This window comes from Microcaecilia unicolor, chromosome 7 (assembly GCF_901765095.1).
Source record: "Microcaecilia unicolor chromosome 7, aMicUni1.1, whole genome shotgun sequence".
Taxonomy (NCBI): Eukaryota; Metazoa; Chordata; class Amphibia; order Gymnophiona; family Siphonopidae; genus Microcaecilia; species Microcaecilia unicolor.
In genome coordinates, this window is record NC_044037.1 from 102,780,058 (window position 1) to 102,805,889 (window position 25,832).

The window sequence follows — 25,832 nt, forward strand, 5'->3', positions numbered from 1 at the left end:
CCCAAATCTACCTTTCTACCCCTGATATCTCACCTTGCATCCAAACCAAAGTTTCAGCGTGCTTGTCTGACATTGCTGCCTGGATGTCTCAACGCCACCTGAAATTAAATATGACCAAAACCGAGCTTCTCATTTTCCCCCCCAAACCCACCTCCCCGCTCCCCCCGTTTTCTATTTCTGTTGATGGCTCTCTCATTCTCCCTGTCTCCTCAGCTCGAAACCTTGGGGTCATCTTTGACTCTTCTCTCTCCTTCTCTGCTCATATCCAGCAGACCGCCAAGACCTGTCGTTTCTTTCTTTACAACATCCGTAAAATCCGCCCCTTTCTTTCCGAGCACTCTACCAAAACCCTCATCCACACCCTTGTCACCTCTCGTTTAGACTACTGCAATCTGCTTCTTGCTGGCCTCCCACTTAGTCACCTCTCCCCTCTCCAGTCGGTTCAAAACTCTGCTGCCCGTCTCATCTTCCGCCAGGGTCGCTTTACTCATACTACCCCTCTCCTCAAGACCCTTCACTGGCTCCCTATCCGTTTTCGCATCCTGTTCAAACTTCTTCTACTAACCTATAAATGTATTCACTCTGCTGCTCCCCAGTATCTCTCCACACTCGTCCTTCCCTACACCCCTTCCCGTGCACTCCGCTCCATGGATAAATCCTTCTTATCTGTTCCCTTCTCCACTACTGCCAACTCCAGACTTCGCGCCTTCTGTCTCGCTGCACCCTACGCCTGGAATAAACTTCCTGAGCCCCTACGTCTTGCCCCATCCTTGGCCACCTTTAAATCTAGACTGAAAACCCACCTCTTTAACATTGCTTTTGACTCGTAACCACTTGTAACCACTCGCCTCCACCTACCCTCCTCTCTTCCTTCCCGTTCATATTAATTGATTTGATTTGCTTACTTTATTTATTTTTTGTCTATTAGATTGTAAGCTCTTTGAGCAGGGACTGTCTTTCTTCTATGTTTGTACAGCGCTGCGTATGCCTTGTAGCGCTATAGAAATGCTAAATAGTAGTAGTAGTAGTAGTAAGATGGAGACAGAGACTGAAGAGGATGAGAAAGTACAGGAATGGAGTACTGGAGTACTATCAGAGATGGAAGAAGCTGAGAGTAAAGATGGTGGACAGAGGGCGGGAACATCGTGGGAACACCACAGTTACTCATGGACAGAATTGATAGGGCAGACCTCTGAGTGGGGCTGTCCAAGAGCTGCAGTCCAATCTCAATCAGAAGTGCTGATGACATCACGGGGGAAGCCCAGTGACAGGCAGGGGCTCCCAATAGATTCTGCTACTCAGAAACAAGAAGAAAGAGCAGAAGGGAGCTTCACAGAAACTCAAGCCCATCAAAGCAGGAGTCCCAGAAAGGAGAGAGAGAATTATGGAGAGTGTCAGCTGCACCAAGAGGCGGAGCCAAGACCCAGACTGAGTAAGACAGTGCCAGATACAGAGAAAGCGCATGGAGGAGAGTGTCAGCCGTACCAGAAGGCAGAGCCAAGACCCAGACCGAGAAAGACAGTGCATGGAGGAGAGTGTCAGCTGCACCAGGAGGCAGAGCCAAGACCCAGACTGAGTATGACAGAGCCAGATGCAGAGAAAGTGCATGGAGGAGAGTGTCAGCTGCACCAGGAGGCGGAGCCAAGACCCAGACCGAGAAAGACAGTGCATTGAGGAGAGTGTCAGCTGCACCAGGAGGCAGAGCCAAGACCCAGACTGAGTATGACAGAGCCAGATGCAGAGAAAGTGCATGGAGGAGAGTGTCAGCTGCATCAGGAGGCGGAGCCTAGACCCAGACTGAGTATGACAGTGCAAGATACAGAGAAAGTGCATGGAGGAGAGTGTCAGCCGTACCAGAAGGCAGAGCCAAGACCCAGACCGCGTAAGACAGTGCATGGAGGAGAGTGTCAGTTGCACCAGGAGGCAGAGCCAAGACCCAGTCTGAGTATGACAGTGCCAGATACAGAGAAAGCGCATGGAGGAGAGTGTCAGTCGTACCAGAAGGCGGAGCCAAGACCCAGACCGAGTAAGACAGTGCATGGAGGAGAGTGTCAGCTGCACCAGGAGGCAGAGCCAAGACCCAGACTGAGTATGACAGAGCCAGATGCAGAGAAAGTGCATGGAGGAGAGTGTCAGCTGCACCAGGAGGCGGAGCTTAGACCAGACTGAGTATGACAGTGCCAGATACAGAGAAAGTGCATGGAGGAGAGTGTTAGCTGCACCAGGAGGTGGAGCCTAGACCCAGACTGAGTATGACAGTGCCAGATACAGAGAAAGTGCATGGAGGAGAGTGTCAGCTGCACCAGGAGGCGGAGCCTAGACCCAGACTGAGTATGACAGTGCAAGATACAGAGAAAGTGCATGGAGGAGAGTGTCAGCTGCACCAGGAGGCGGAGCCAAGACCCAGACTACATAAGACAGTGCATGGAGGAGAGTGTCAGTTGCACCAGGAGGCGGAGCCTAGACCCAGACTGAGTATGACAGTGCCAGATACAGAGAAAGCGCATCGAGGAGAGTGTCAGCCGTACTAGAAGGCGGAGCCAAGACCCAGACTGAGTAAGACAGTGCATGGAGAAGAGTGTCAGCTGCACCAGCAGGCAGAGCCAAGACCCAGACTGAGTATGACAGAGCCAGATGCAGAGAAAGTGCATGGAGGAGAGTGTCAGCTGCACCAGGAGGCGGAGCTTAGACCCAGACTGAGTATGACAGCGCCAGATACAGAGAAAGTGCATGGAGGAGAGTGTCAGCCGTACCATGAGGCAGAGCCAAGACCTAGACCGAGTAAGACAGTGCATGGAGGAGAGTGTCAGCTGCACCAGGAGGCAGCGCCAAGACCCAGACTGCGTAAGACAGTGCATGGAGGAAAGTGTCTGTTGCACCAGGAGGCAGAGCCAAGACCCAGTCTGAGTATGACAGTGCCAGATACAGAGAAAGCGCATGGAGGAGAGTGTCAGCCGTACCAGAAGGCGGAGCCAAGACCCAGACTGAGTATGACAGTGCCAGATACAGAGAAAGTGCATGGAGGAGTGTCAGCCGTACCATGAGGCGGAGCCAAGACCCAGACCGCGTAAGACAATGCATGGAGGAGAGTGTCAGCTGCACCAGGAGGCAGAGCCAAGACTCAGACTGAGTATGACAGTGTCAGATACAGAGAAAGTGCATGGAGGAGAGTGTTAGCTGCACCAGGAGGCAGAGCCCAGACCAGGTTCGAGTGGGGCAGTGACAGGTACGGGGAAAGTGCATGGTGGAGAGCGTCAGCTACAAGCGGATCCCAGACCTACTAGTTTAAGGAAGAGCCTCATGCAGGAAATAGAGGAGGGTAATGTAACCCTTTGGGTTAAATTTGAAAAGATTACCTGGCTCCTTCTAGATCTGGTATAGAGACAGTGAGCAGTGCAGTAAAACTGAGTGGTCTGTGTGCATGTGCTGAGTGGTGAGAACATGTTACTAGGAAAAGACTGGAAGAAAGTTGATGCTGGAGATCATCACCTGAAAGAAACGGCGCCCACTGTTCAAGAGAGCCAGAGAGAGAAAACAAAGAGAGCAGCTAAGTGACTGAAACTATTTAAAAAAAAAGTGCACATAAGAGAAAATAGTAAAGGAAACCTGAACAATAAGTGAGAGATAACTAAAAGAAGGAAAAAGAGTAGAGGAAAACTTACATGTTGAGATTCTTGAAGGTCTCCGGAAATCTGAAAGACAGGAGAAAAGAAACTTTAAAGAATCTAGTGTGTTGCAAAATTGAATGTACTTAAATGATTTATGTAACTAATATTTATACTTATCTGAAAATGCTCTCAATGTTTCTAGAGACTAAACTGATTTGTGTTGCAAACCTGTAATTGAAATACATATGTTAAATTTGCAAGTTGGTAAGATTTCATTAACATTTAAATATAATTCAAATAATAAAAAAAATATATTTTCTTTTTATTGTTAAACTCCCTGGTTGATGTTGAGTCATTTTGGGGAAACATTGTGACATATTTGGTACCATCATTTTAATACCTTGCTCTGCCACCAGGGGGTTTACAGTAAGGAAGGGGTGAAAGAGGAAAGTGCTGGTCCAGAGGAAACCAAGAAAAAGAAGGGTGGAAAGAAAGCTGGGGAAGATGACTCAGAGCGGGAGGATTTGGAATTGGAAGAAATTATAGAGGATCCTGAAGAAATGATGGGGGCAGGAATATCTGTGAAGAGGGATTGCGGTGAAGAGATGAGGAGTGGTAAGAAATTTAAGAAATAAACCATGGCTGCCTTATCCTTAATCTTTGCTACTCTGAATGTAGCCAGCATAAAGGCAGAGAGAACTAGATTTGTCGCCTTTAGCGATTTGACCCAGTGCAAGGTAGACTGCATCCTGTTGCAGGAAACTCATTTGGATTCCTTGCAGCTCCTGCACCGGGCCAAGAGAGATTGCAAAGGGGGGCCCTCATTCTGGTCTCTGGCCAAAGAGAGATGTGCAGGGGTGGTAATTCTTTTTGACACCTGAGAAGTGGAGGTTACTGTCAGGTTCTCAGGTTCAGAGCCCGCAGGGCCAGGCTCTGGAGCAAACGTGAGCCTTTGGGCTGCTGACGAGGAGCGACAGCAGCAGGCAAAACCCACCAACCAACTCTGGGCAAGCACACCGGCACTGGCAGGGACTGCAGGCACCGCCCAGCGAGCCGGAACACACAGACTGGAATTTCCTGGACTGGAGGACACAGGACTGGAACACACACCGGACCGGAACACACTAGACTGGAGCACACTGGACTGGTCCGTATAGCTTCACCTGCACTTAGCCACTGCCCCCCAAGGGTTGAGCCCTTGGGTTCGAGTGGCCGGCAGGACTTACCGGATACCGGATGACACAGGGACCAGGACTGGAAACAGAAGTACTCCTAAATCCTAAACTGACCTAAGTGCTCCCAAGCCCTAAACCAGCAGAAGTGTTCCTAACAGTAAACTAACAAAAGGACTTCCTAAGCCCTATACTAACAGGAGTGCCCCTAGGCACTAAGCTAACAAGAGTGCCCCTAGGCATTAAGCTAACAGGAGTGCCCCTCACAGCACCAAAAGGGAAAGCAGGGGAGCCACAAGGAAAAAGCAGGGAAGCTAAACACATAAGCCAAAAGTGCTTCCAAAGCACCAGACCCAACCGTGCTTCTAAAGCACCAAACACAGCAGAGCTTCCAAAGCCCTAGACACAGAAATGCTTCTAAAGCACCAAGAGGGAAAAGCAGGGGAGCTACAAGGGAAAGGCAGGGAAGCTAAACACATAAGCCAAAAGTGCTTCCAAAGCACCAGACCCAACCGTGCTTCTAAAGCACCAAACACAAACAGCAAAGACTGCAATGCTCCCAACAGCACAAACACCAGAAGTACTTCTAACAGCCAAATCTGCAGTGTTCCTAACAACACCAAACCCTGAAGTACTTCTATCAGCAACAGAGCTTCCAAAGCCCTACACACAGCAATGTTTCCAAAGCACCAAGAGGGAAAAGCAGGGGAACCACAAGGGAAAAGCAGGAAAGCTAAACACACAGTCACAAGTGAACACCACACTAACACTAACCTGGACCTTTAGCAAAAGCAAGCAGGGAAACTAGACACAAAGTCAGAAGTGCACACTGCACCACCCTACCTAAAGCAAACGTTGCAAAGGCCCTGAAGGAAAGAACACCACTTCCTTATCAAGGCCCTCCCAGAAGATGTCACACTCCCTAGCCCCAGACAGCACACTGAAACCCAGAGAGGCCCAACCCACACCAATGCAGCCCCGTGAAGCACTTGAAGCCAGTACACCCAAAGAGAGGTAGAGCTAACTCAGTCCACACACACAGCTGTAGTAAAGTGAAACAATTAGTGTCATGCTGCTGGAAGCTGCCAGCATAGAGAGAGAGAGCTAGCTCAGAAAGGACAGACAAAAGAAACAAAAGCCAGCTAAGAAGCTGACCACCAGGAAAAAGGTAAGTTTGAGAGGGGTTCTAACCACGATCATAACAGTTACGAGGGAAAAAGAGGTGAAGATGGGGAGGTGTGTCATATTAGACATTTTAATCAGAGGGATAGCAGTGCGAATCATCCCCAGATTGGATGGGAAAGCAAGCAGCTGTTGCTCTGGGTGAAACCGTATTTATATACAAGCAAATTGGTGGTATTCAGAGGAGATTTTAATATGGTCTTACAGCAAGCAGACAGAAAGGGGTCCAGGCGTCAGGTAGGTTATGACAGCCTCCAGCTGGCAGCAATTGTAAAACAGGCAAGACTGGAGGTGGCGGGAGGGAAGGGGTTTACTTTTAGAAGGGGAGACACAGAGAGCCATATTGACTGGCTCTTTGTAGGCGGGTCGGCTAGGTTTCAGGGGCAGCTGAATAGATGGACGGAATATTCAGATCATGCCCTAGTTTCCAAAGTCTTAACAATATGCGAAGGGGTGCAGAAAGGCCCAGGATTTTGGAAACTGAGTGTGAAGTTATTAGAAGTAGAGGAAAACAGACAAGTCTTTGAGGGCTTTATAGCAGACCAAAAAACACTATGGGAGGTGATGGATGATAAGGGAGCCTGGTGGGACATGGTAAAAGGGCGAGTCAAGGCCCTTTTCCGGTCCCTAGCTAGGAAGCAGTCACGGGTTACAGGCACGGTGCTGTCGTCTTCGCAAGCAATTGGACCACGCGGTCTCCAACCATCTGGAGAAGGGAGGGATAGAAGCTTTGCAGGCCCAGTTGAGGATGTTGCAATATGATCGATATGCTTCTTTGCTTCTGGAAAGGGAATATGGGCATTGGTATTCCCCGGACCCTTTCCAGAATTGCAAGGTAGCAGTGGGACATAAGATCATTTACGCTATGAGAGATGAAGCAGGGCAGCGATTGACGGACCAACGTTCAATCGCGGCCACGGTCATTCGGTATTACACCCAATTGTGGGGGAAAGAGAACTTGGATTCTAACTTCATGCTATCATACATGCAGAGTGCCCCAGGCTTGGAAAAGATTTCGGAGGGGGAGATGGAACAACTGCTCAGGCCCGTTACCACAGGAGAGGTAGATGATGCTATTGATACGCTATCAGCACGTACAACTCCGGGTCCCGACAGGCTGACCCCCGGAGTTCTACAAAAAATTCCGTGCGGTCCTGATTCCATTCTTAGCTGCAATTTTTAATAATTGTTTACAGAACGGATGTTTGGTCCCTTCACAGCAGTGTTCTATTTTGGTTCTCCTCGCGAAGAAGGGGAATATGGAACTTATTGAGAACTGGAGACCCATAAGCCTTCTGAATGTAGATAGGAAAATAATGGCCAGGATTATTTACAACCGTCTGGCCGGGGTAGTGGGTGGTCTCTTGTCTCCAGCACAGTTTTGCTCAGTGAAGGAGAAAGGGGCAGTGGAAGCAGTCTGTACCATCCGTGAAATAGTGGAAAGGAGTCAAGGTGGTACAAAGGGAAAGTATTTGCTGACCCTTGATCAGTCTAAGGCTTTTGACAGGGTGTCCCAGGAGCACCTATGGCTAGTGCTCCGGTGCTATGGGATACCCAACCGGTTTATAGCGTGGATTCAGATTTTGTATCACGATGCAAGGAGCAGCACTCTGATAAACGGTTGGGTGGGCAAGAGCTTTGCAGTGAGGTCAGGGGTACGGCAGGGGTGCCCCCTCAGCCCCTTGCTGTACGTCCTTTCCTTAGATCCATTCCTCAGAAGGTTGAGCGGAGGGTTTAGCGGTGAACTAGAGGGCATCTCTTTGGGTTCACACACATGACGATGCGTTGCCTACGCAGATGATGTCACAATAGTGATCAGTAGCAAGGAGGAAGCCGAGTGAGTTCAGACCTGGATGGCAGATTACACACAGGCTGCGGGGGCCCGGATAAACCAGGATAAGAGCTCCGCAATTTGGGTAGGACAGGGCAGACCGACTTTCAAACTTCCCAGTCAGTACCCAGTAGCAAGGGATGAAGTACGGATCCCTGGTCTCTGGGTAGGCAGACAGGACTATGACACGGTCAACTGGGAGAAGGGGCTGGGGAGAGTCGAGGAAAGGGTGACCCAGTGGAAATCATGTAAGTTTCAGTTCGTTGAAAAACTGCACGTCATTAAGACCTATCTGATACCCCTTCTTCTGTTCATATCCAAGGTCTGTTTACTGCCTATATCATTACACACCAGAGTATACAGCTTGTTTTTCCAACAGCTATGGGGGAACAGGATGAATATTATCCGGAGGGAGGTGACCTATTTGCCCAAAAGGGAGGGGGGGTTGGAAATGGTCAACCCTGTGGTACATTTTAGTTGTTTCTTTTTCCAACAAAATCTGGGAGGGGTCTTGCGGGAAGGGAGGCCGGCTTGGGCAGACAGCTTGGCCTCCTGGCTTCAGCGGTACTTGAGGGATTGGGTGAGGGGAGGTCAGGCAATGCCCCTGCGAGGGAAGGCAGGATACTTGCCACAATACATCTCACCTCTGCTGAGATTGGTGAAGAGATGGGGTATCACAGTACAGGAAATCCAGAAGGAGGATAGGAGGCAGCTACAACACCGCATTATTCAGACACACGTTTCAACACATCTAGCATTGAGGGACTGCCCAGGTCCAATACAGGAGGAAGGTCTGGCTTTCCTCAATTCGTCACGCCTGCCCCGGAAGATCGCGGACATGGCCTGGCTGACCTTCCACAGCCGGCTTTATGTTCGAGCTAACATGAAAAATAGAAACAGCGATGATCGTAAGTGCCCGAGGGGGGAGTGCGTGACGGAGGATGAAACAATGGACCACTTTCTCCTCAAGTGCCCGTTCAATCAACAAGTCTGTCAGACAGTAGCCCGCCAATTAGGGATCCCTTTCTTCCACCAGCTATCCTATGCAGAATGGGCCTATGGAGGGTTTCCCAAAGGACGAAAGGGGTGGTGTAGGGAGACACTGTATATCATTGCTGCGGCTCTTTGTTACTTCCTGTGGCAGGCACGCTGCCAAGCTTCATTATATCGGAAGTGGCTGTCTGTTCAGGAGGTGGCAGGGGATGTGGTACATTTTGTCCAGCAGCTGGCAGTGAGGGAGGAGTAGCATTGTTCTGGACTACAGTGGGCAAGGCATTGGATGGGGTTTTCGTTTCAGCCTCCCTGAGTGGGATGGTTTGGGAGGGGGGGATGGGTTTTGGCCAGTAAGGTTTTATTTATGTATTAGTTAGCGGGTTTTATTGCTTGTTTGTATGTATGCTTGGTTTGTCTTATTGCAAGTTTCAATAAAGACAATATGACACACATTCTCATAGACATAGGCACAAACACACACAGATACACAGACTCGTATACACACACACCGCACATACAGAGAGACAGGCACACACACAGATACACAGGCTCATACACACTCAGACACACAGTTTCAGGCTCATTACTATCAGGCTTATTTTCGAAAGAGAAGGACGCTCATCTTTCGACACAATTGGAAGATGGGCATCCTTCTCACAGGGTTGCCCAAATCGGCATAAACGAAAGCCGATTTTGGGCGTCCCCAACTGCTTTCCGTTGTGGGGATGACCAAAGTTCCCGGGGGGGGTGTCGGAGGCATAGTGAAGGCGGGACATGGGCGTGCCTAAGACATGGGCGTCCTCGACCCATAATGGAAAAAAAAGGGCGTCCCTGATGAGCACTTGGACGACTTTACCTGGTCATGTTTTTCTTACGACCAAGGCACAAAAAGGTGCCCGAACTGACCAGATGACAACTGGAGAGAATCGGGGATGACCTCCCGTTACTCCCCCAGTGGTCACTAACCCCCTCCCACCCTCAAAAAATATCTTTAAAATATTTTATGCCAGCCTTAAATGCAGGGCCGTGCCAAGGGTCTCTGGTGCCCCCCTGCAGACTATCAGTTAGCGCCCCCCCCCCATGGCACAAGATGCAAAGGAAATAGGAGCTGAAAGATGGAGTGCATCTTTGTGGGATTGCTGAACAAATAAAGGGTTTACAACCACTTAGCTTTTCATGTTTTCATGTTCATGAAATTAGTAATTAAATCTTTGATATCTAACTGGGCACATATATCATTCTCAATAGCAATCATGGCAAGGCTTACAAGCCTTTCTTGTGAAATACTTGATCGCAAATAATTTTTTATGATTTTTAACCGTGAAAATGATCGCTCACCACTTGCCACACTGACAGGAATTGTCAGCAATATTCTTAGAATGATGCTTACATTTGGGAATGGGAGGCTATTTGATAGAACAAATCTTAGAGTGGCTGCAGAGCATCTTTGCGACTTTCCCAACGAGTTTCTGAAAGAGGTTTCAATGTCAGAGAGGGAACATGCTTCCTGAGAACTGCCCAGCGCTTTGTTGATGACGAGAAAAACTTATATAATTCTTGAACTGTTCCAAAGAAGCTAAGAGGATTAGGTAAATCACTTTTGTGATCTGTAAAGAAAAGCTCTGTAAACTCAAGCCACTTCACTGGTGTTCCAAAAAATGAAGGGAGAGTTTCGAGAAGTCAGTCACTGCTCTCTCAAGAATGTCTTTATGCTGCTAACCAGTCTATTATAAGGGTATAAAGATAGCAAGTTACCTTATCATATGGCTCTTGCAGAGTGGACAGGAGGAGCACTGCTTGCTCTGAATTTGATTCACGGTAATAATCCACCAGGTGATTTACAATCGTAGCCCCCCCCCCCCCCCCATCTACAGTCAAAACAGCATAAGAAATGTAAAGGCTGTCCAGCAGTTCAGGGGTTGCTACAGACAGTAAAGATTCTGCATTTTGATTTATAAAAGGAAACCTAAATGTGCCTACAGAGGAGGGAGTATACTCAGAGGCAACTAAGTTTTTCAAAGAAAATGGATTATATGTAAACGTGCTCCCTGCTGAAGTGTGAAAGCTAAATAGTTCTAGAAGCTATGAAATAAGAACAGATATGGATAGTGTCAGCTAGTACTGCAACAGGGGAACAGTACTAGTTGAAGGGACTTTGACATAATTCCCTTTCATATATAACTCTTGCAATAAATCATTTGGGGGGGGGGGGGGATAAAGAACTGATTGAAGATACAAACTGTCAAGTTTTGGAAGGAAAGGCAGAAAACCCCTCTTTAAAAACAACCCCTCGGCATGGAGAAAATAAGTGAATTATGCTGTTACAAGAAATGATTTATCTTGGGGAAAAGAGCTCTAGAGAGCACTCGCTACTGTTTATAATTTAAGAGCAGGTGTTGTATTTATAAGTTTTAGGATATTAATTTCTCCACCAATCACCAAAGGTGATAATTGCCATAAATTAAATAAATTAAGTATATATAAAAGATACCATATACTCAGAACACAAGGAGACCGTATTTTTAGCTTCAAAAAGGTTGATTTAATATACAATTGCACACGAGAGGTAGGTTTTAAGAGATCTTTACAGATAATCTGTGCTTAAGTAAGGCAAGGTAGAGTAGCAGGTCTAGATCAAAAGTTATAACTTACAAAGCAGTCTGTTGCAAAAGCATTTTGTGGTCCATTGAAGAGCCATGAGGCAGGTGAACTGCAGATCAGGAGCAAGGCATCTGGATTGGTGCTGAAGAGAGAATCTCCTGGAGGGAGAGTCTTGAAGAGAGAAGAGAGAGCCTCTGCAGTGAGTGGATCTGAGTTGCTTGCAGTTGAAGAGAATCTGACTCTTGGGAAACAGCTTTTGCTTTTATATCTTGCAAGCTGCAGGAGGATATGCCATGTGGATCTTTGTCCTGGTTTCCTGGTTTCCACACGACCCTTGGGCATTTGCAAAGCATTGTGGTATCTTGGTCTCATGTCTGCACATGACCCCTGAGTCTTGGTCTCATGTCTTATGACATCAAGAGACTTGCTGTCTGGATTTTGCTGGCAAATGGTCTTTTGATGTACAGGGCTTCCTGCTCAGTCTCTGGAGCAGATACACATTACAAGTCCTTCCTTTCTGCACATGTCTGAAAGCTGATGGGAGAGGCAGGTATACCTTTGACAAGCAAATGTCCTGTTTATGGTTTCCCTCTGAGTTCTTTGTTTTCAATGGGGTATTCAGGTCTTTCCCACCTGCTTGTCTCCTTGCCTCTACTGGTTAGGTCCAATCTTTGTTGTGTTGATTAGAGGAATAGAGTCAATTTAAAACTTTAAAGCAGTCTTAAGTCTTTTGTTTAAGGAGTGAGATTCCCCAAAGGGAGAGGGAAGAGGGCTTTTGGAATGAAACTATTTTCTCTGCTGCAGTGTCAAATATATATATATTTAAAAGCTGCACAAATATATTGGTGTATATATATGTATCTGATCCAACACAACATCATGCTACACATTTCGATAATAAACTGATACCATTACAATGCCACTCTGACATCTGCGTCTATATTCAAGGGAGAAGCAAATAATACATACCTGTTCTGAGGCTGTCTTTAATAAGCTTATTCACTTCTTGGACATCTAGGCTTGGGGAATCAATTAGACAGAGGCGCTCCCCCGAACTGGCTTGCTGTGCCATTCTGTGGGGGGTAGCTGCACGGAGCTGGGCCATTTTACCAAATCCTTTTATCTGGGTGCATGGCTTCTGAAAATTGCTTTTTCGTACAAAAAGCCAGTGTTTATGAAAGCTGTTGCACTTGAAGCAGACTGTATCAAGAACAAGCTTTTCTCGCTTCCAGAGTCTCTTGTACCAAAGAGTGAGCGCTGCGCGCAGGAAGGCTGCAGCAGCGCATAGGCGCCGACGTGCCAACGCGGTTTTTTTTTTAATACAATTGGTCTGGACGGCACGGCGCCCTTGAAGGCAGGCGCCCCCCTGCCGTGCTTACCCACTTAGCGGGTTTGCACGGCCCTGCTCAAATGTCATGCTCAGGTCCGTGAAAGCAGTATGCAGGTCCCTGGAGCAGTTTTAGTAGGTGCAGTGCACTTCAGACAGGCGGACCCAGCCCCATCCCCCCTCTACCTGTTACGTTTGTGGAGGAAACAGCAAGCCCTCCAAAACCCACCAGAAACCCACTGTACCCACATCTAGGTGCCCCCCTTCACCCGTAAGGGCTATGGTAGTGGTGTACAGTTGTGGGTAATGGGTGTTGGGGGGGGGGTCAGCACACAAGGTAAGTGAGCTATGTTCCTGGGAGCAATTAATGAAGTCCACTGCAGTGCCCCCTAGGGTGCCCGGTTGGTGTCCTGGCATGTCAGGGGGACCAGTGCACTACGAATGCTGGCTCCTTCCATGACCAAAGGGCTTGCATTTGGTCGTTTCTGAGATGGGCATCCTTGGTTTCCATTATCGCCAAAAATCAGAAACGACCAAGTCTAGGGAAGACCATCTCTAAGGATGACCTAAATGTCAAGATTTGGGCATCCCAGACCGTATTATCGAAACAAAAGATGGACATCCATCTTGTTTCGACAATATGGGTTTCCTCGCCCCTCCACCGGGATGTTTTGCGAGGACGTCCTCAGCAAAATTTGGAGACATTGCCCCCCCCAACTCATACACACACCCAGAAACACAGTCACACATGTTCATACACACAGAGACAGTCCCCCCCCCACACATATTTCATACACTGAACCTCACAAGAGAAAGGTAGAAATAGCAAGCTAAACCCCTTGACATCCAGCCCAGGTAAAACCCAAGAAAAAGTCCAGGAGCCAGATGTGCAGAACATTCAGTCCCCCTCATTAAGCACATCTGGCCCTAGTGATCAGTTGGGGGGGGGGGTGCAGTTCCAAACGCCACATTTGTTAGTCCCAACTTGCTTTCTGGACGCAGGTAAGAACTTTTACAGAGCTACGTGGCAGCCTTGGAGAGCAGAAAGCCCCTATGCAGATATAGAAGCCCATGACAGGGAGGGACAATCATTCCGTAGATGCAGCTGATACAGGTTGGAGTGCACCTATTAGTGGGTGCAGTGGCTGCCAGTAGAGATGCTATAGGTAGATGAACAGGTCTAGTTTTTGATTTAGCTGAGTTGAGGGGCCTGGGTAAAAACCAAAATCTGTTTTTTTACCTTGTTCCTGGGTTGAGGGGGGTGGGGCTGCTGCCACTTACCACCAGAGCTTGATGATGTTAGCCGGGGAGAGGAGGATGAAGAACAGCCCGGAGCTGAGCACATGAGGGAGGCAGCATGGTGTCCCGCAGCCCCGGCCTCCCTCCCTGAGAGCCAAGTAGTGAACAGCCAGAGCCACAGGCATGAGCAGGCCTCCAAACTTCCAGGCCGCCGGCAGTGGTAGTGATGTAAGTGCCTCCTTCAGCCTGCCCAAGAAGCCTTCTCTGTACAGCCACTTCCTGTTCCTGTGCATAGGCAGAAGACTTAAGGAACGTATCGCGTTCAAGATATGTACGATTGTTCACAGAATCATCCACGCATACGCCCCAACCTACAGGCTAAACCTCGTGGACCTGCCTCCCAGAAACGCCAAAAGATCATCTCGCAAATTTCTCAATCTGCACTTCCCCAGCTGCAAAGGACTAAAATACAAACTGACACATGCCACTACCTTCTCTTACATGAGCACACAACTGTGGAATGCATTACCTACTGACTTGAAATCTATTGACGAAGTAACCGACTTTCGTAAATCCCTGAAGACATATCTCTTCAACAAGGCCTACAAAGAAAACCCATAGCCTTACTAAACTACCTCGCCAACCCAACCAGTCAAGAAAATCTACCTCCTATACCTACCCACCCAACTCTCTCCTTTTTCCCCTTACTTAATCTTTGTATATCACTAATTGTACCTGCTATCCTGGAATGAAAATGTCATAACAGAACTCTGTAAGCCACATTGAGCCTGCAAATAGGTGGGAAAATGTGGGATACAAATACAATAAATAATAATAATAATACAAAGAAGACTTCAGAAGTAGGCTGAAGTCAGCGCTTACATCTCTGATTTTGGTTGTTAGCAGCCTGCAGTGGGTGAACAAAGGTAAGGAGTACAGAGAGGAAGGAGAAGAATACCGCACCAGTCGGGAGGGGGGGGGGGGGGAACGGGTGCTCATGGCAGCATCCCTTCATGATTGGCACCCGGGGCAAACCACCCCCACCCTTAGTATGCCACTTCACCAGTGTGCTTTGCAATAAGGTAGGTTTGGAAAAGGCTGTGGGGCCCTTGGAAGTGTGAGGCCCTATGCGGTCACCCCTGCCGCCCATGCCTAAGACCGGTCCTGGGACTAGCTAAACCTGAGGAGCCTCTGTTCAATATCTGTATCTGAGTTCTGAGTGTTTAACTTAAAAATGCATAACCCATCTTTTCAACCAACAGGATGTACAAAGTTGCATATAAATCAATGTATCCCTTCGTTTTTAGGCTGGGGAAGGTGAAATAAGCACCTTTCCTAGATGTTCAGACAGTTTACAGAATCTAAGTGCATCTTTCTCTCCCTTCTGCTGTTGCAGTTAGTTATGGCTCCTGGTATGACCACGTGAAAGGTTGGTGGGAGAAGAAAAAGGACTATCGTATCCTCTATTTGTTCTATGAAGATATGAAGGAGGTAAGAGTGTGGCTGGTGTGGCTCCTGTGAGTGTTCCAAGAACATTAACCAGTTCCCTAGAATGATTGACTTTCTACATTCTCCTGGTGCCTACTTTTTTCTAACAGATGTCTTTGAGCCTGCCATGAGTGGGAAAGCGCGGGGTACAAATGTATCGCTGTCTGAGTGTCTCTGCTTCTTTGAAGGCTGTTTCTCTCTCCCCCCCCCCCCCCCCCCCCCCCAGTTTTTCTACGGCTATCTGTATATCTGTCTCTCTTTCTCCTCGGCAGAACCCAAAGCGTGAGATTCGGAAGGTGATGAAATTCATGGAGAAGGACCTAGGAGAGGAGGTTTTGGAGCGAATTGTCCGTGACACCTCCTTTAAAATCATGAAAGAGAACTCCATGGCCAACTATGATACAATACCAACCTGTGTAATGGACCACTCCATCTCACCATTCATGCGAAAGGGTAAGAAATTCCTGAGAACTCCTGTACTCATGATGGGGAGGCAGAGGTGATGGGGACAGTAAGAAGTGTAACCAGTTTTGAAAAATGTTCTTATTTACATATGCAGATAAAATAGTGTGTGGTTTTATGTTAGTCTAGTTGAATGCATAGAAATAAAATAACAAGCTGATACCTTTTTATTGGACTAATTTAATATACTTCCTGACTAGCTCCTGAAGCATAGAACATGATGACAGCTCATATTGAATTTAAGCCAGTTGGGACCCTTTTACTAAAGGGTGTTAAGCCCTTAACGCACGGATAGTGGATGTTAAAGGCCACCACAGAACACATTAAAGCGTTTTGCAGTGTTTAACCTGTTTGTGCATGGTAACCCATGCATTACCTATTTTTTTTTTAAAGGGGGCACATCATGGACAGAGAATGGGCATTCCAGCTAGCATATTAGGATTAGTGCACTCTCACTAGGTAACGTAGGGTTAACATAGGAGGACTTAGCACCTCATCAATAGGAGGTAGTATGCTCCTATGTTAATTTTTTGCAGGTATCGTTTGCTAACAGGAACATTAGTGCATAACCAGCCCCCCAAAAAGAAAAAGTTCTACAAAGCTGCATTAAATCTGGGCTTAGTGCATGGGAAAGTCCAGCCTTAGAACACCCAATACCCAGATTTTACCACACTTTAGTAAATGGGCCCTCTTTGTTTGGTTTTTAAAGTACTCTATGGGACTCATTTTCAAAGCACTTAGATTTACAAAGTTCCATAGGTCACTGTGGAACTTTGTAATTCTGAGATCTTTGAAAATACGCCTCCATAGGAGGTGTGTATCCTATATGTTGGATCTTGTTCTTCTTAGAAATGAACCTCGTTCTGGTCATTTAGGGGCCCTTTTACTAAGCCGTGCTAAAAAGTGGCCTGCGCTGAGGCCACTTTTAGCACGGCGGTAAAATGGCTGCATTTTTCTTTTTTTTTCCTTAATGGCCATGTGCTAATTTCCCAGTTAGCATGGGAGCCCTTACCACCATCTAGTTTGTAGGCACTAAGGCCTGGATGCAGAAAGGTCCCCGTTGAGAATCCATCTTACCAAATTAAAAATTTGGAAATACAGAGGAATTCCCAAAGAGAATTGCATGCAAATAAGCTCCTCATTGCTTTTATGAACAGGCTCATTTGCATGCGACATGGGAGAAGTCAGTCATCAGGCTGAGCATGCACAGAGCAGCCCCTGCTCTGCGCATGCAACAGACGACTTTCGTACATGCAGATAAGCTGGCAAAGAGAAATCAACAGTGCTGATGCTTGTTGGCAGTCTTGATGAAGTGAGGTAGAACCCAGACTTTGGAGGGTGGGGAAAGTGTTCTGGAGAAGGAGAACTTCCCCTGGGCTTTAAAATAAACACAGCTTATTACTGCAGCCGTTCATCCATTGATTATTGTTTCATATATGTTTTAATTAGACCTGATTAGTGCTACTTCACAACTCTCCTCTTACAACACAGAAAGAATTGAAAGTGTCTCCAGTTTCTCTTGCCTTTGCTCTCCCTCTCCAGCCCCCTCCTTATTTATATTAGCCTTTCATCTTATGGTCTCTGCAGGGGTAGGAGAAAAAGGCAGAGATCTTTAGATGCATGCCCCTGGCAGAGTCCGCCCTGGCTCCAGGAAAGGTGGGGAAGGGGAAAAGTCAAGGCTTTGCCCTTTGTCTGTAAAGCCTTCTTCTGCTGTGTTGTAGACGCTGGGCACTACGGTTGACTTCTGCACTGCTTGCAATCGTGTTTTCAATGGTTTTGAGCTCCAGCCAGGCATTACCAACAGCTCCAGACCTCCCGTTAAGTTTTCAGCACTAGGGGCTGCTTCTGTGCATCATTTGGAAAATGGCTGTTTATCACTTTGCTTTCAAATGTTTATAGTAATTAGCTTATTATAATAGCTTTGCATACAACTTTCATTAGCTGCTACTGTGACAGGAAAATAACTTGGAGATCCCTTTTGTGCATGACTCGTTTTACTCCTTGTTTGCTAAACCAGCTAGAACTGGTGTAAAAACCTTGTTGCTGGCTTGTTAAGTTTTTGTGCATCTGGGCCTAAGTGTTTCCGCGCTAATCAATTGATGCATGGCAGTGCCCCCCCCCCCCCCCCCCTCATTAACCGATTAGCACAGGGCATGCCTACTGTCCACTCATGAACACACCTCCTGCACTAGCAAATAAAACCTATTTTTTAGCATGGGATTGGCACATGGCCATTGGCGAATTACCATGGGACACCTCAGCGCATCTGGCAGTGCTTTTTGGCACGTGGTGGGCACGTGCTAGTGCTTACCACTGCTTAGTAAAAGGACCCCTTATTTTATAAAAATCAGTTGGAAATACCAATGTCTTATTTTACAAGATTTATTTATTCATTTGAGACTTGATATACCACCTTTAACTGCCAGGCAGAGCAAGGCGGTTTATAAAAATAATAACAAAAAATATAAAGAAAAAAAAAGAACTACAATATTGTGACAGGAAAGATATGCAAAGCAGAGCTAAGTATTTCATTAAAAGTAGACATAAGATTTCTCTCTCTCTCTCAAGCACCAATACCCTGCAAATTATCCCAAACAACCAGAATAGGCTTGCTAAAATGACTAGGACTTTAGCATGGCCTTAAATTTCTTAATACTTAGTTCACTGCGTAAAGGTAAAGGGATAGAATTCCAAAGAGAAGGGACTGCAAAAAGAATGCACAGCAACGAGTTGTCTCCAGTTGTGTAAAACTGGGCTCTGGTAAAGTCATACGTTGATCATTTATAGAGCGTAACACTCGAGGTGATGAATGTGGGATAGTCAAAGAGGCCAGGTATAGAGGGAAAGCCTTGAAACCAAATAATAAAGCTTTAAACTGGATACGATACTGAATAGGCAAACAGTGATGCTCTTGTAAAGCAGGCGTAATATGATCAAATTTACGTACATGGTAAAGTAAACGGATAGCTGTGTTTTGAAGTGTCTGAAGCCTAGTAAGCAGAATTTTAGTAACCCCTAAGTAGATGATCCTATATAATAAAACTCACCCTCAACGTTCTGAGGACACTGACGTCAGTGTCACTTCCTTCGGGCACTTCCTTCGGGTTCGAAGGGTTCGTGGTGGTGAAGCCACCTAAATCACTGTCTCTGGGCCCCCGCCCTCGCATCAAACGTGATGACATTGAGGGCAGAGCAATGGCGTCACAGAGCGAGGGCGGAGCAATGGCGTCAGTGGCTTCACGACTCAGGAGATGAAGGTGGCGTGCGTTGACGAGGTGCGGAGCAATGGCGGTCAGTGGCTTCACAACGCCGAAGGGGTGGGTAGGGAGGGGGATTCAGGAGGAAAACCTTGCTAGCGCCCGTTCCATTTGCTCCAGAAACAGGAATGTTTTACTAGTGTTACAATAATCCATGCCAGTCATAAAAAGGGACAAAATAAGTGAATGGAATTTATCATGATCAAATGCATGTACCGATCTCAGTTGACGCAGCAGAAAGAATTGGGATTTGCAACCTGTGCTTCAAAGGAGAGAGCAGAGTTTGCAAGGACCCCTAAGTACCTGAAACTAGGAACTGGAGAAATATGGATACCAACTAGTAGGATTGAAGCAAAAGGGGCAGTATAGTGGCCAGTTAGCCAGCAGGCAACTGTTTTTGTTGCTATTTAGTACAAGGCAACGGCTGAGGGGAGACATGATAGAGGTATATAAAATAATGAGTGGAGTGGAACAGGTGGATGTGAAGCGTTTGTTCATGCTTTCCAAAAATAATAAGACTAGGGGGCATGCGATGAAACTACAGTGTAGTACATTTAAAACAAATAGGAGAAAAATTTTCTTCACCCAACGCGTAATTAAACTCTGGAATTCGTTGCCAGAGAGCTTGGTAGGCGGTTAGCTTGGCAGAGTTTAAAAAGGGTTTGGACGGTTTCCTAAAGGACAAGTCCATAGACCGCTACTAAATGGACTTGGGAAAAATCCACAATTTCGGGAATAACATGTATAGAATGCTTGTACGTTTGGGAAGCTTGCCAGGTGCCCTTGACCTGGATTGGCCGCTGTCGGGGACAGGATGCTGGGCTCAATGGGTCTTTGGTCTTTTCCCAGTATGGCATTACTTATGTACTTATCCTATATAATAATTCTCACTTCCAACGTTCTAATGTGCCTGGTACCGTGGCTCCCTCGGAGGTGGTCTGCTAGGCAGTTTAGAATGCACTGATGTCAGTGATATCACTGACAGCTGATTCCAAGGCAAGGGCCTACTCCTCCCTCTGCCTGGGAAACAGCTGTCAGTGCCCCCCCCCCTCGGCGCAACACCCAAGCCCCTGCCCTGCAAAACCACATACCAGGCAGGGGGTGGAGTAGGGAAACACGCAGAGCGTGTTTTGTTACTCCTCCCCCTGCCTACCAATCAGCTCTCAGTGCCCCCCCCCTCGGCGCAACACCAAGCCCCTCTGCCCTGGCACAGCACCCAAGCCCCTACCCCCCTCTCGACACATCACCCAAGACCCCCCCCGGCGCATCACCCAAGCCCCTACCCCCCCTCTCGGGCACATCAACTCCCTCACCACCCGCAGCCGCCAATACTAACGCTGTCCGGCCGCTACTGCTTCTCATGTGGAGCAGCAGCAGCCGGTACAAAAAGAAAAAAGCCAAAAAAAGATTTTTAACCTGAAACACGGCTCCGTAGACAGCCATCTGGCATTGGCTGTCATCACTGCAGCCACTCCTCCTCTCCCCTCCACGTCACTGCCCCTGCAGGAAGACCTCAGAGGAGCGCAGCGACGTCAGAGGGGAGAGGAGGAGCGGCTGCAGAGATAACAGCCAATGCCAGATGGCTGTCTACGGAGCCGTGTTTCAGGATTAAAATCTTTTTTTGGCTTTTTTCTTTTTGTACCGGCCGCTGCTGCTCAACAGGAGATGCAGCAGTGGCCAGATAGCGTTAGTATTGGCGGCTGCGGGTGGCGAGGGGGTTGATGTGCCTGAGGGGGGGGGTAGGGGCTTGGGTGATGCGCTGGGGGGGGTAGGGGTTTGGGTGATGCGCCGAGGGGGGAGGGGAGGGTCGCTGGACATGGGTGGCTGGAGGGGGGGCAGGGGCAGGGGGAGGGGAGGGTCGCTGGACATGGGTGGCTGCAGGGGGAGAGGAGGGTCGCTGGACATGGGTGGCTGCAGGGGGGGCAGGGAAGAGGGAGGTGGGGAGGGGGTCCTGAGACCAGATGGGTGGCTGCAGGGGAGGGCAGGGGAGACAGAAGGGATGCTGCAGGGGGGGCAGGGGGAGAGGAGGGTCACTGGACATGGGTGGCTGCAGGGGGGGCAGGGGAGAGAGGTGGGTCGCTGGACATGGGTGGCTACAGGGGGGCAAGGGGAAAGGAGAGGAGGGTCATTGGACATGGGTGGCTGCAGGGGGGCAGGGGAGAGGAGGGTCGCTGGACATGGGTAGCTGCAGGGGGAGAGGAGGGTTGCTGGACATGGGAGGCTGCAGGGGGGGCAGGGGGAGAGGAGAGTCGCTGGACATGGGTGGCTGCAAGGGGGGCAAGGGGAAAGGAGAGGAGGGTCATTGGACATGGGTGGCTGCAGGGGGGCAGGGGAGAGGAGGGTCGCTGGACATGGGTAGCTGTAGGGGGACAGGAGGGTTGCTGGACATGGGTGGCTGCAGGGGGAGCAGGGGAGAGAGGAGGGCCGCTGCACATGCGTGGCTGCAGGGGCAGAAGAGGGTTGGTGGGGAGGGGGTCCTGAGACCAGATGGGTGGCAGCAGGGGGGCAGGGGGAGAGGAGAGTCGCTGGACATGGGTGGCTGCAGGGGGAGCAGGGGAGAGAGGAGGGCCACTGCACATGCGTGGCTGCAGGGGCAGAGGAGGGTTGGTGGGGAGGGGGTCCTGAGACCAGATGGGTGGCTGCAGGGGGGCAGGGGAGACAGGAAGGACGCTGCAGGGGGGGGGATTACCTTGCTAGCGCCCGTTTCATTGCCTACCGAAACGGGCCTTTTATACTAGTGTACTTATATTGTGCAACAGCATGTAAGCATTGTTGAAGAGGTAACAAATTCATGGTTGTAGGGTCAAATTTAAATAGTAAAAGAATATCTTCTGCATAGATATTAAAGGAGATACATGATTCTTGAATAAGGGTTGCAAGTGGGCTGACAAAAATATTAAAAAGAAGGAGATATAACCGAAGAGGTGGACTGATTGCTAGTGTGATTTTATTTTTATTCAATGAAACAAGTTACATAAAGATCATCAACATGTATATAAATATATCACCAGAAACATACAACCCATCAGGAATATCAACTGACCCCAAACTAATTTTTTGTGCTTTTTATGACAGAAACAGAACCCCTCTCTCACTCTGCCTGCTCCAAAATCTGTTTATATAATGATATTTCCCCATGAGGAAACCCATACCAGTGTGCAGTGGTTCCTTTGGACCTGGTTCTCTCACATAATAACTACTATTACTACTAATCATTTCTGTAGCGCTACTAGATGTACGCAACACTTGAACATGAAGAGACAGTCCTCTTCCCACCTCTATTCCGCCTAATGGCCTCCACCAGTGGCTCCAGCAACAAAGGTGGATAGGCGAGAGTCCTTCCAAAGTTCCCCTCTGTAACCTAAAGATTTCAAAATACCCCCATTCACCTTTACATATGCTTTGGGCTGTGCATGTAATGCTTTTATCCACTTAACAAAATTGTCCCTAGGTCCGTCCTCTGCACAGTGCCCCACACAAAGTCCTAGCTGACCTGGAATTCTTTTTCCACATCAATCCCCAGGAACAGGGTAGGTATGCTCTTAACCTGTGCAGCTCATATTAAATGTGACACTATTCTGATGTTATTGAGCACCAGCATCCCAGATATAAACCCTGCCTGATCTGGATCTCCCACCTCTGATGCCACTCTGGAGAGTTGATTTGCTAATAGTTTTGTCAGAATTCTAACATACTACTACTACTTAGCATTTCTATAGCGCTGCCAGGGTTATGCAGCGCTGTACAAGTTTAAACATGGGGAAGGACAGTCCCTGCTCAAGAGAGCTTACAATCTAAAGGTAACAAACTATGTAGTCAGTGTAGGTATCATGAATGGGGAAGGTGGTTAGGCGCCAAAAGCAAGGGAGAAGAGATGGGCTTTGAGTAAGGACTTGAAAATGGGCAGGGAGGGCGCATGGCGTCACTGTTTTGTCCCTGCCTTCCTTCAGGAAGACCGCTATCCCTGCCTGATTCACTGAAAGAGGCAGAGGGGTGTCCTGCAATAAGTAAAAAGGTCCAGTAGATAACCAAAAACCTTCTCCTAAAAAATATTACAGAACTAATCGGTGAACCCATCCAGTCCAGGCCTTCTCCAATCACAGCTGAAGAATCCTAACCTCTATAGCCTTTGCTCATATCAGAGTCATTTCATCTGCTTTATCATTGTGTTCTCCCTCCTCTATACCTTGTATAATTCCACTTATGTTTTTTAAGATTGCACACAATCTTCAAGGTGTAGTAACACCATGTATAGTAGCAATAAAGAGGCATTATGATATTCTGTTGTTCTCCATTCCTTTTCTAATAGTTCCTATTTGCTTTTTTGGCTGCCTCAATGCCCTAAGCAGAGAATTTGAATATTGTCCACAAAGATGCCTAGATCCTTTTCCTATGTGGTGACTCTTAATGTGGAACCTTGCATCTTGGATGCTTTTCCCTATGTGCATCACTTTGCATTTCCCCACATTAAATTTCATCTGCTGTTTGGATGCCCAGCCTCCCAGATAAAAATTTAATGTGGACAAGTGCAAGCCAATCTATTTTCTAAACTTATCCAATGTTTGTCCCCTGATTCATTATTTCAAGAGATGATCCCGGGGTTCATTTTCAAAGTACTTAGACTTACAAAGTTCTATAGGATATTATTTGGCTTATTTTCAAAAGAGAAAAACCTGCAAAAAGTGGCATAAATCTACATTTGGACGTTTTTCAAAACAAATTTTTAGATGTTTTTCTATGAAGTCATCATAAGTGTGTTCAAATCACAAGGGAGCATGTCAGGAGCATGTTAAGGGTAGGATTTGGGTGTTCCTAACACTTGGATGTTTTTCAGCCATAATGGAACAGAACAAAACTGATTTTGCGTGTTTTGCAACTACACATTTTTTGATTGAAAATGTACCAAAAAACAAAACGTCCAAATCACAAAACCTTGTTCAAAACAGTATTTTTGAAAACAAAAGATTTTTTGAAAATGACCTTCTTTCCTATTCAGATTTTGGATGTTTTTTGCAAAACAAGTCGGACTTAGATGTCATATCAAAAATGCCCCTCCACGTAACTTTGAAAGTCTAAGTGCTTTGAGAATACACCTCATGCTGTTTTAAATGTGAGGCTTTCAGATATATCTGAAAACTGGGAAGATCTAAGTCAGCCACGTCTTTAGATGAAATTATCCACTTAGGGATATCTTAAGCCATTCACCTGACCGTATAAGTTTTAAGATAGCACAGTTTAAAACAGAAAAGAATGAACTTGGAATCTTGATAGGCAACAAGTTAGCAGATGGCATGCGGTTTTTAGCGGTTAGTGTACTGAGATAGACATGGAAGCTATTGCTTTTCCTGGGATCGGTAGCATTGAATCATGCCACTCTTTGGGTTTCTGCCAGGTACTTGAGACCTAGATTGGCCACTGTTGGAAGCAGGATACTGGGCTAAAAAGAACATTGGTCTGACCCAGTATATACTTATGAAGGGCAATTCTATAAATGAAGCACTCACACTTGCACATGTGTTACGTTTAGAATGACATATATGCGCATACATGCACACATACATAAATGCCAATATTCTGCCCAAGTGCTATCCTGCAAATACCCACTTAACTTACACAGTGCATATTTGCAAGGAGGATGTAAACCCCTTGAGGTCAGCATCTCCCCTTTCCTCTCCCTCCCCCAGCTGTCCAGCATCTCTGTCTTTCCTTTCCTCCCTGCCCCCAAGGTGTCCTCCTTCATCTTCCCTCCCCCCATGAAAGTGTCCAGCATCCTTTCCCTTCCCCTCTCCCTGCCACTGCTGCCATCTTCTCACCAACCTACCACCATGTGAGCCCAAAGAAAATAGCGGTTTTAATGAGGGGTAGTGGGGGAGCAGCAGCTCAGTGCTGGCATAGCCAGTAAAGATACAGACAGTGGCAGGGAGCCCTTTAAAAGTTGTGTGTGGCAGGCCTTTGTGCATCCCAGCACACATGCACTCAAGGCTGCCATATCCCATCCTCTGCTATGTGCTGTCAGAGGGGTAGGATATGGCAGGCCTTGAGCATGCACATATGAATCCTGGGATGCTGAAAGGCCTGCCAGTGACAGAGTCTTTTAAAAGGCTCCTCTGCTGCTATCGTTGCTAGTTGTGCTGCTACCCCATGAAACTTGTCACCCTAGGTGGATGCCTAGTCTGCTTAGTGGTAGGGCTGATCCTGCTGCTGCATGTGAAATTCTGAGTTGGAGGAATAGGGGCTCCGAATTTGTGGGTGCAGCAGGGGTGTGATGAGTGGGAACGTGTGTACATAGTGGTGTCAGATATAGGTGGGGAGTAATGATGCAGCAGGGTTTTTGAGGTAGAATGTCAGGAGCCAAGGAGAGGGGTGTCAGATACAGAGTGAGTGTGTGTGTAGTGGGGGGGGGGGGGGGGGGAGGTTCTTGCCTAGAAAGTGTCTGGGGCACTGATCCAGAGAGGAGTGTCTAAGCTGGGTATCATGGGAAATGTGAGGGGTACAGTGAGGAGCTGTTCCTTTGAAACCTCACCTCATCCTCTATCAATAGATAGGACCTTTGAATCTGAGGTGCTGGAAGGATATTGGTGCAGATGACACTGTATTTGCTCAGTGTTGCGGGCTGCCTCTGATCTAATCATTGAACTCCAGAATGTGAATGGGCATCAGGAGAAGGGCTGA

The 25,832-nt window shown here is 47.6% G+C and overlaps 1 protein-coding gene across 2 annotated transcripts in view; it reads left to right on the forward strand.

The window, feature by feature from the left end:
• Positions 1-25,832, forward strand: part of LOC115473743 (sulfotransferase 1 family member D1-like) — a 125,139-nt gene that overhangs the window by 74,339 nt on the left and 24,968 nt on the right. For both annotated transcript variants that reach the window (XM_030208821.1, XM_030208820.1), the window contains exons 6-7: positions 15,350-15,444; positions 15,714-15,894. In XM_030208821.1, coding sequence (XP_030064681.1) covers positions 15,350-15,444; positions 15,714-15,894 — 276 coding nt within the window. The remainder of the gene's footprint in view (positions 1-15,349; positions 15,445-15,713; positions 15,895-25,832) is intronic.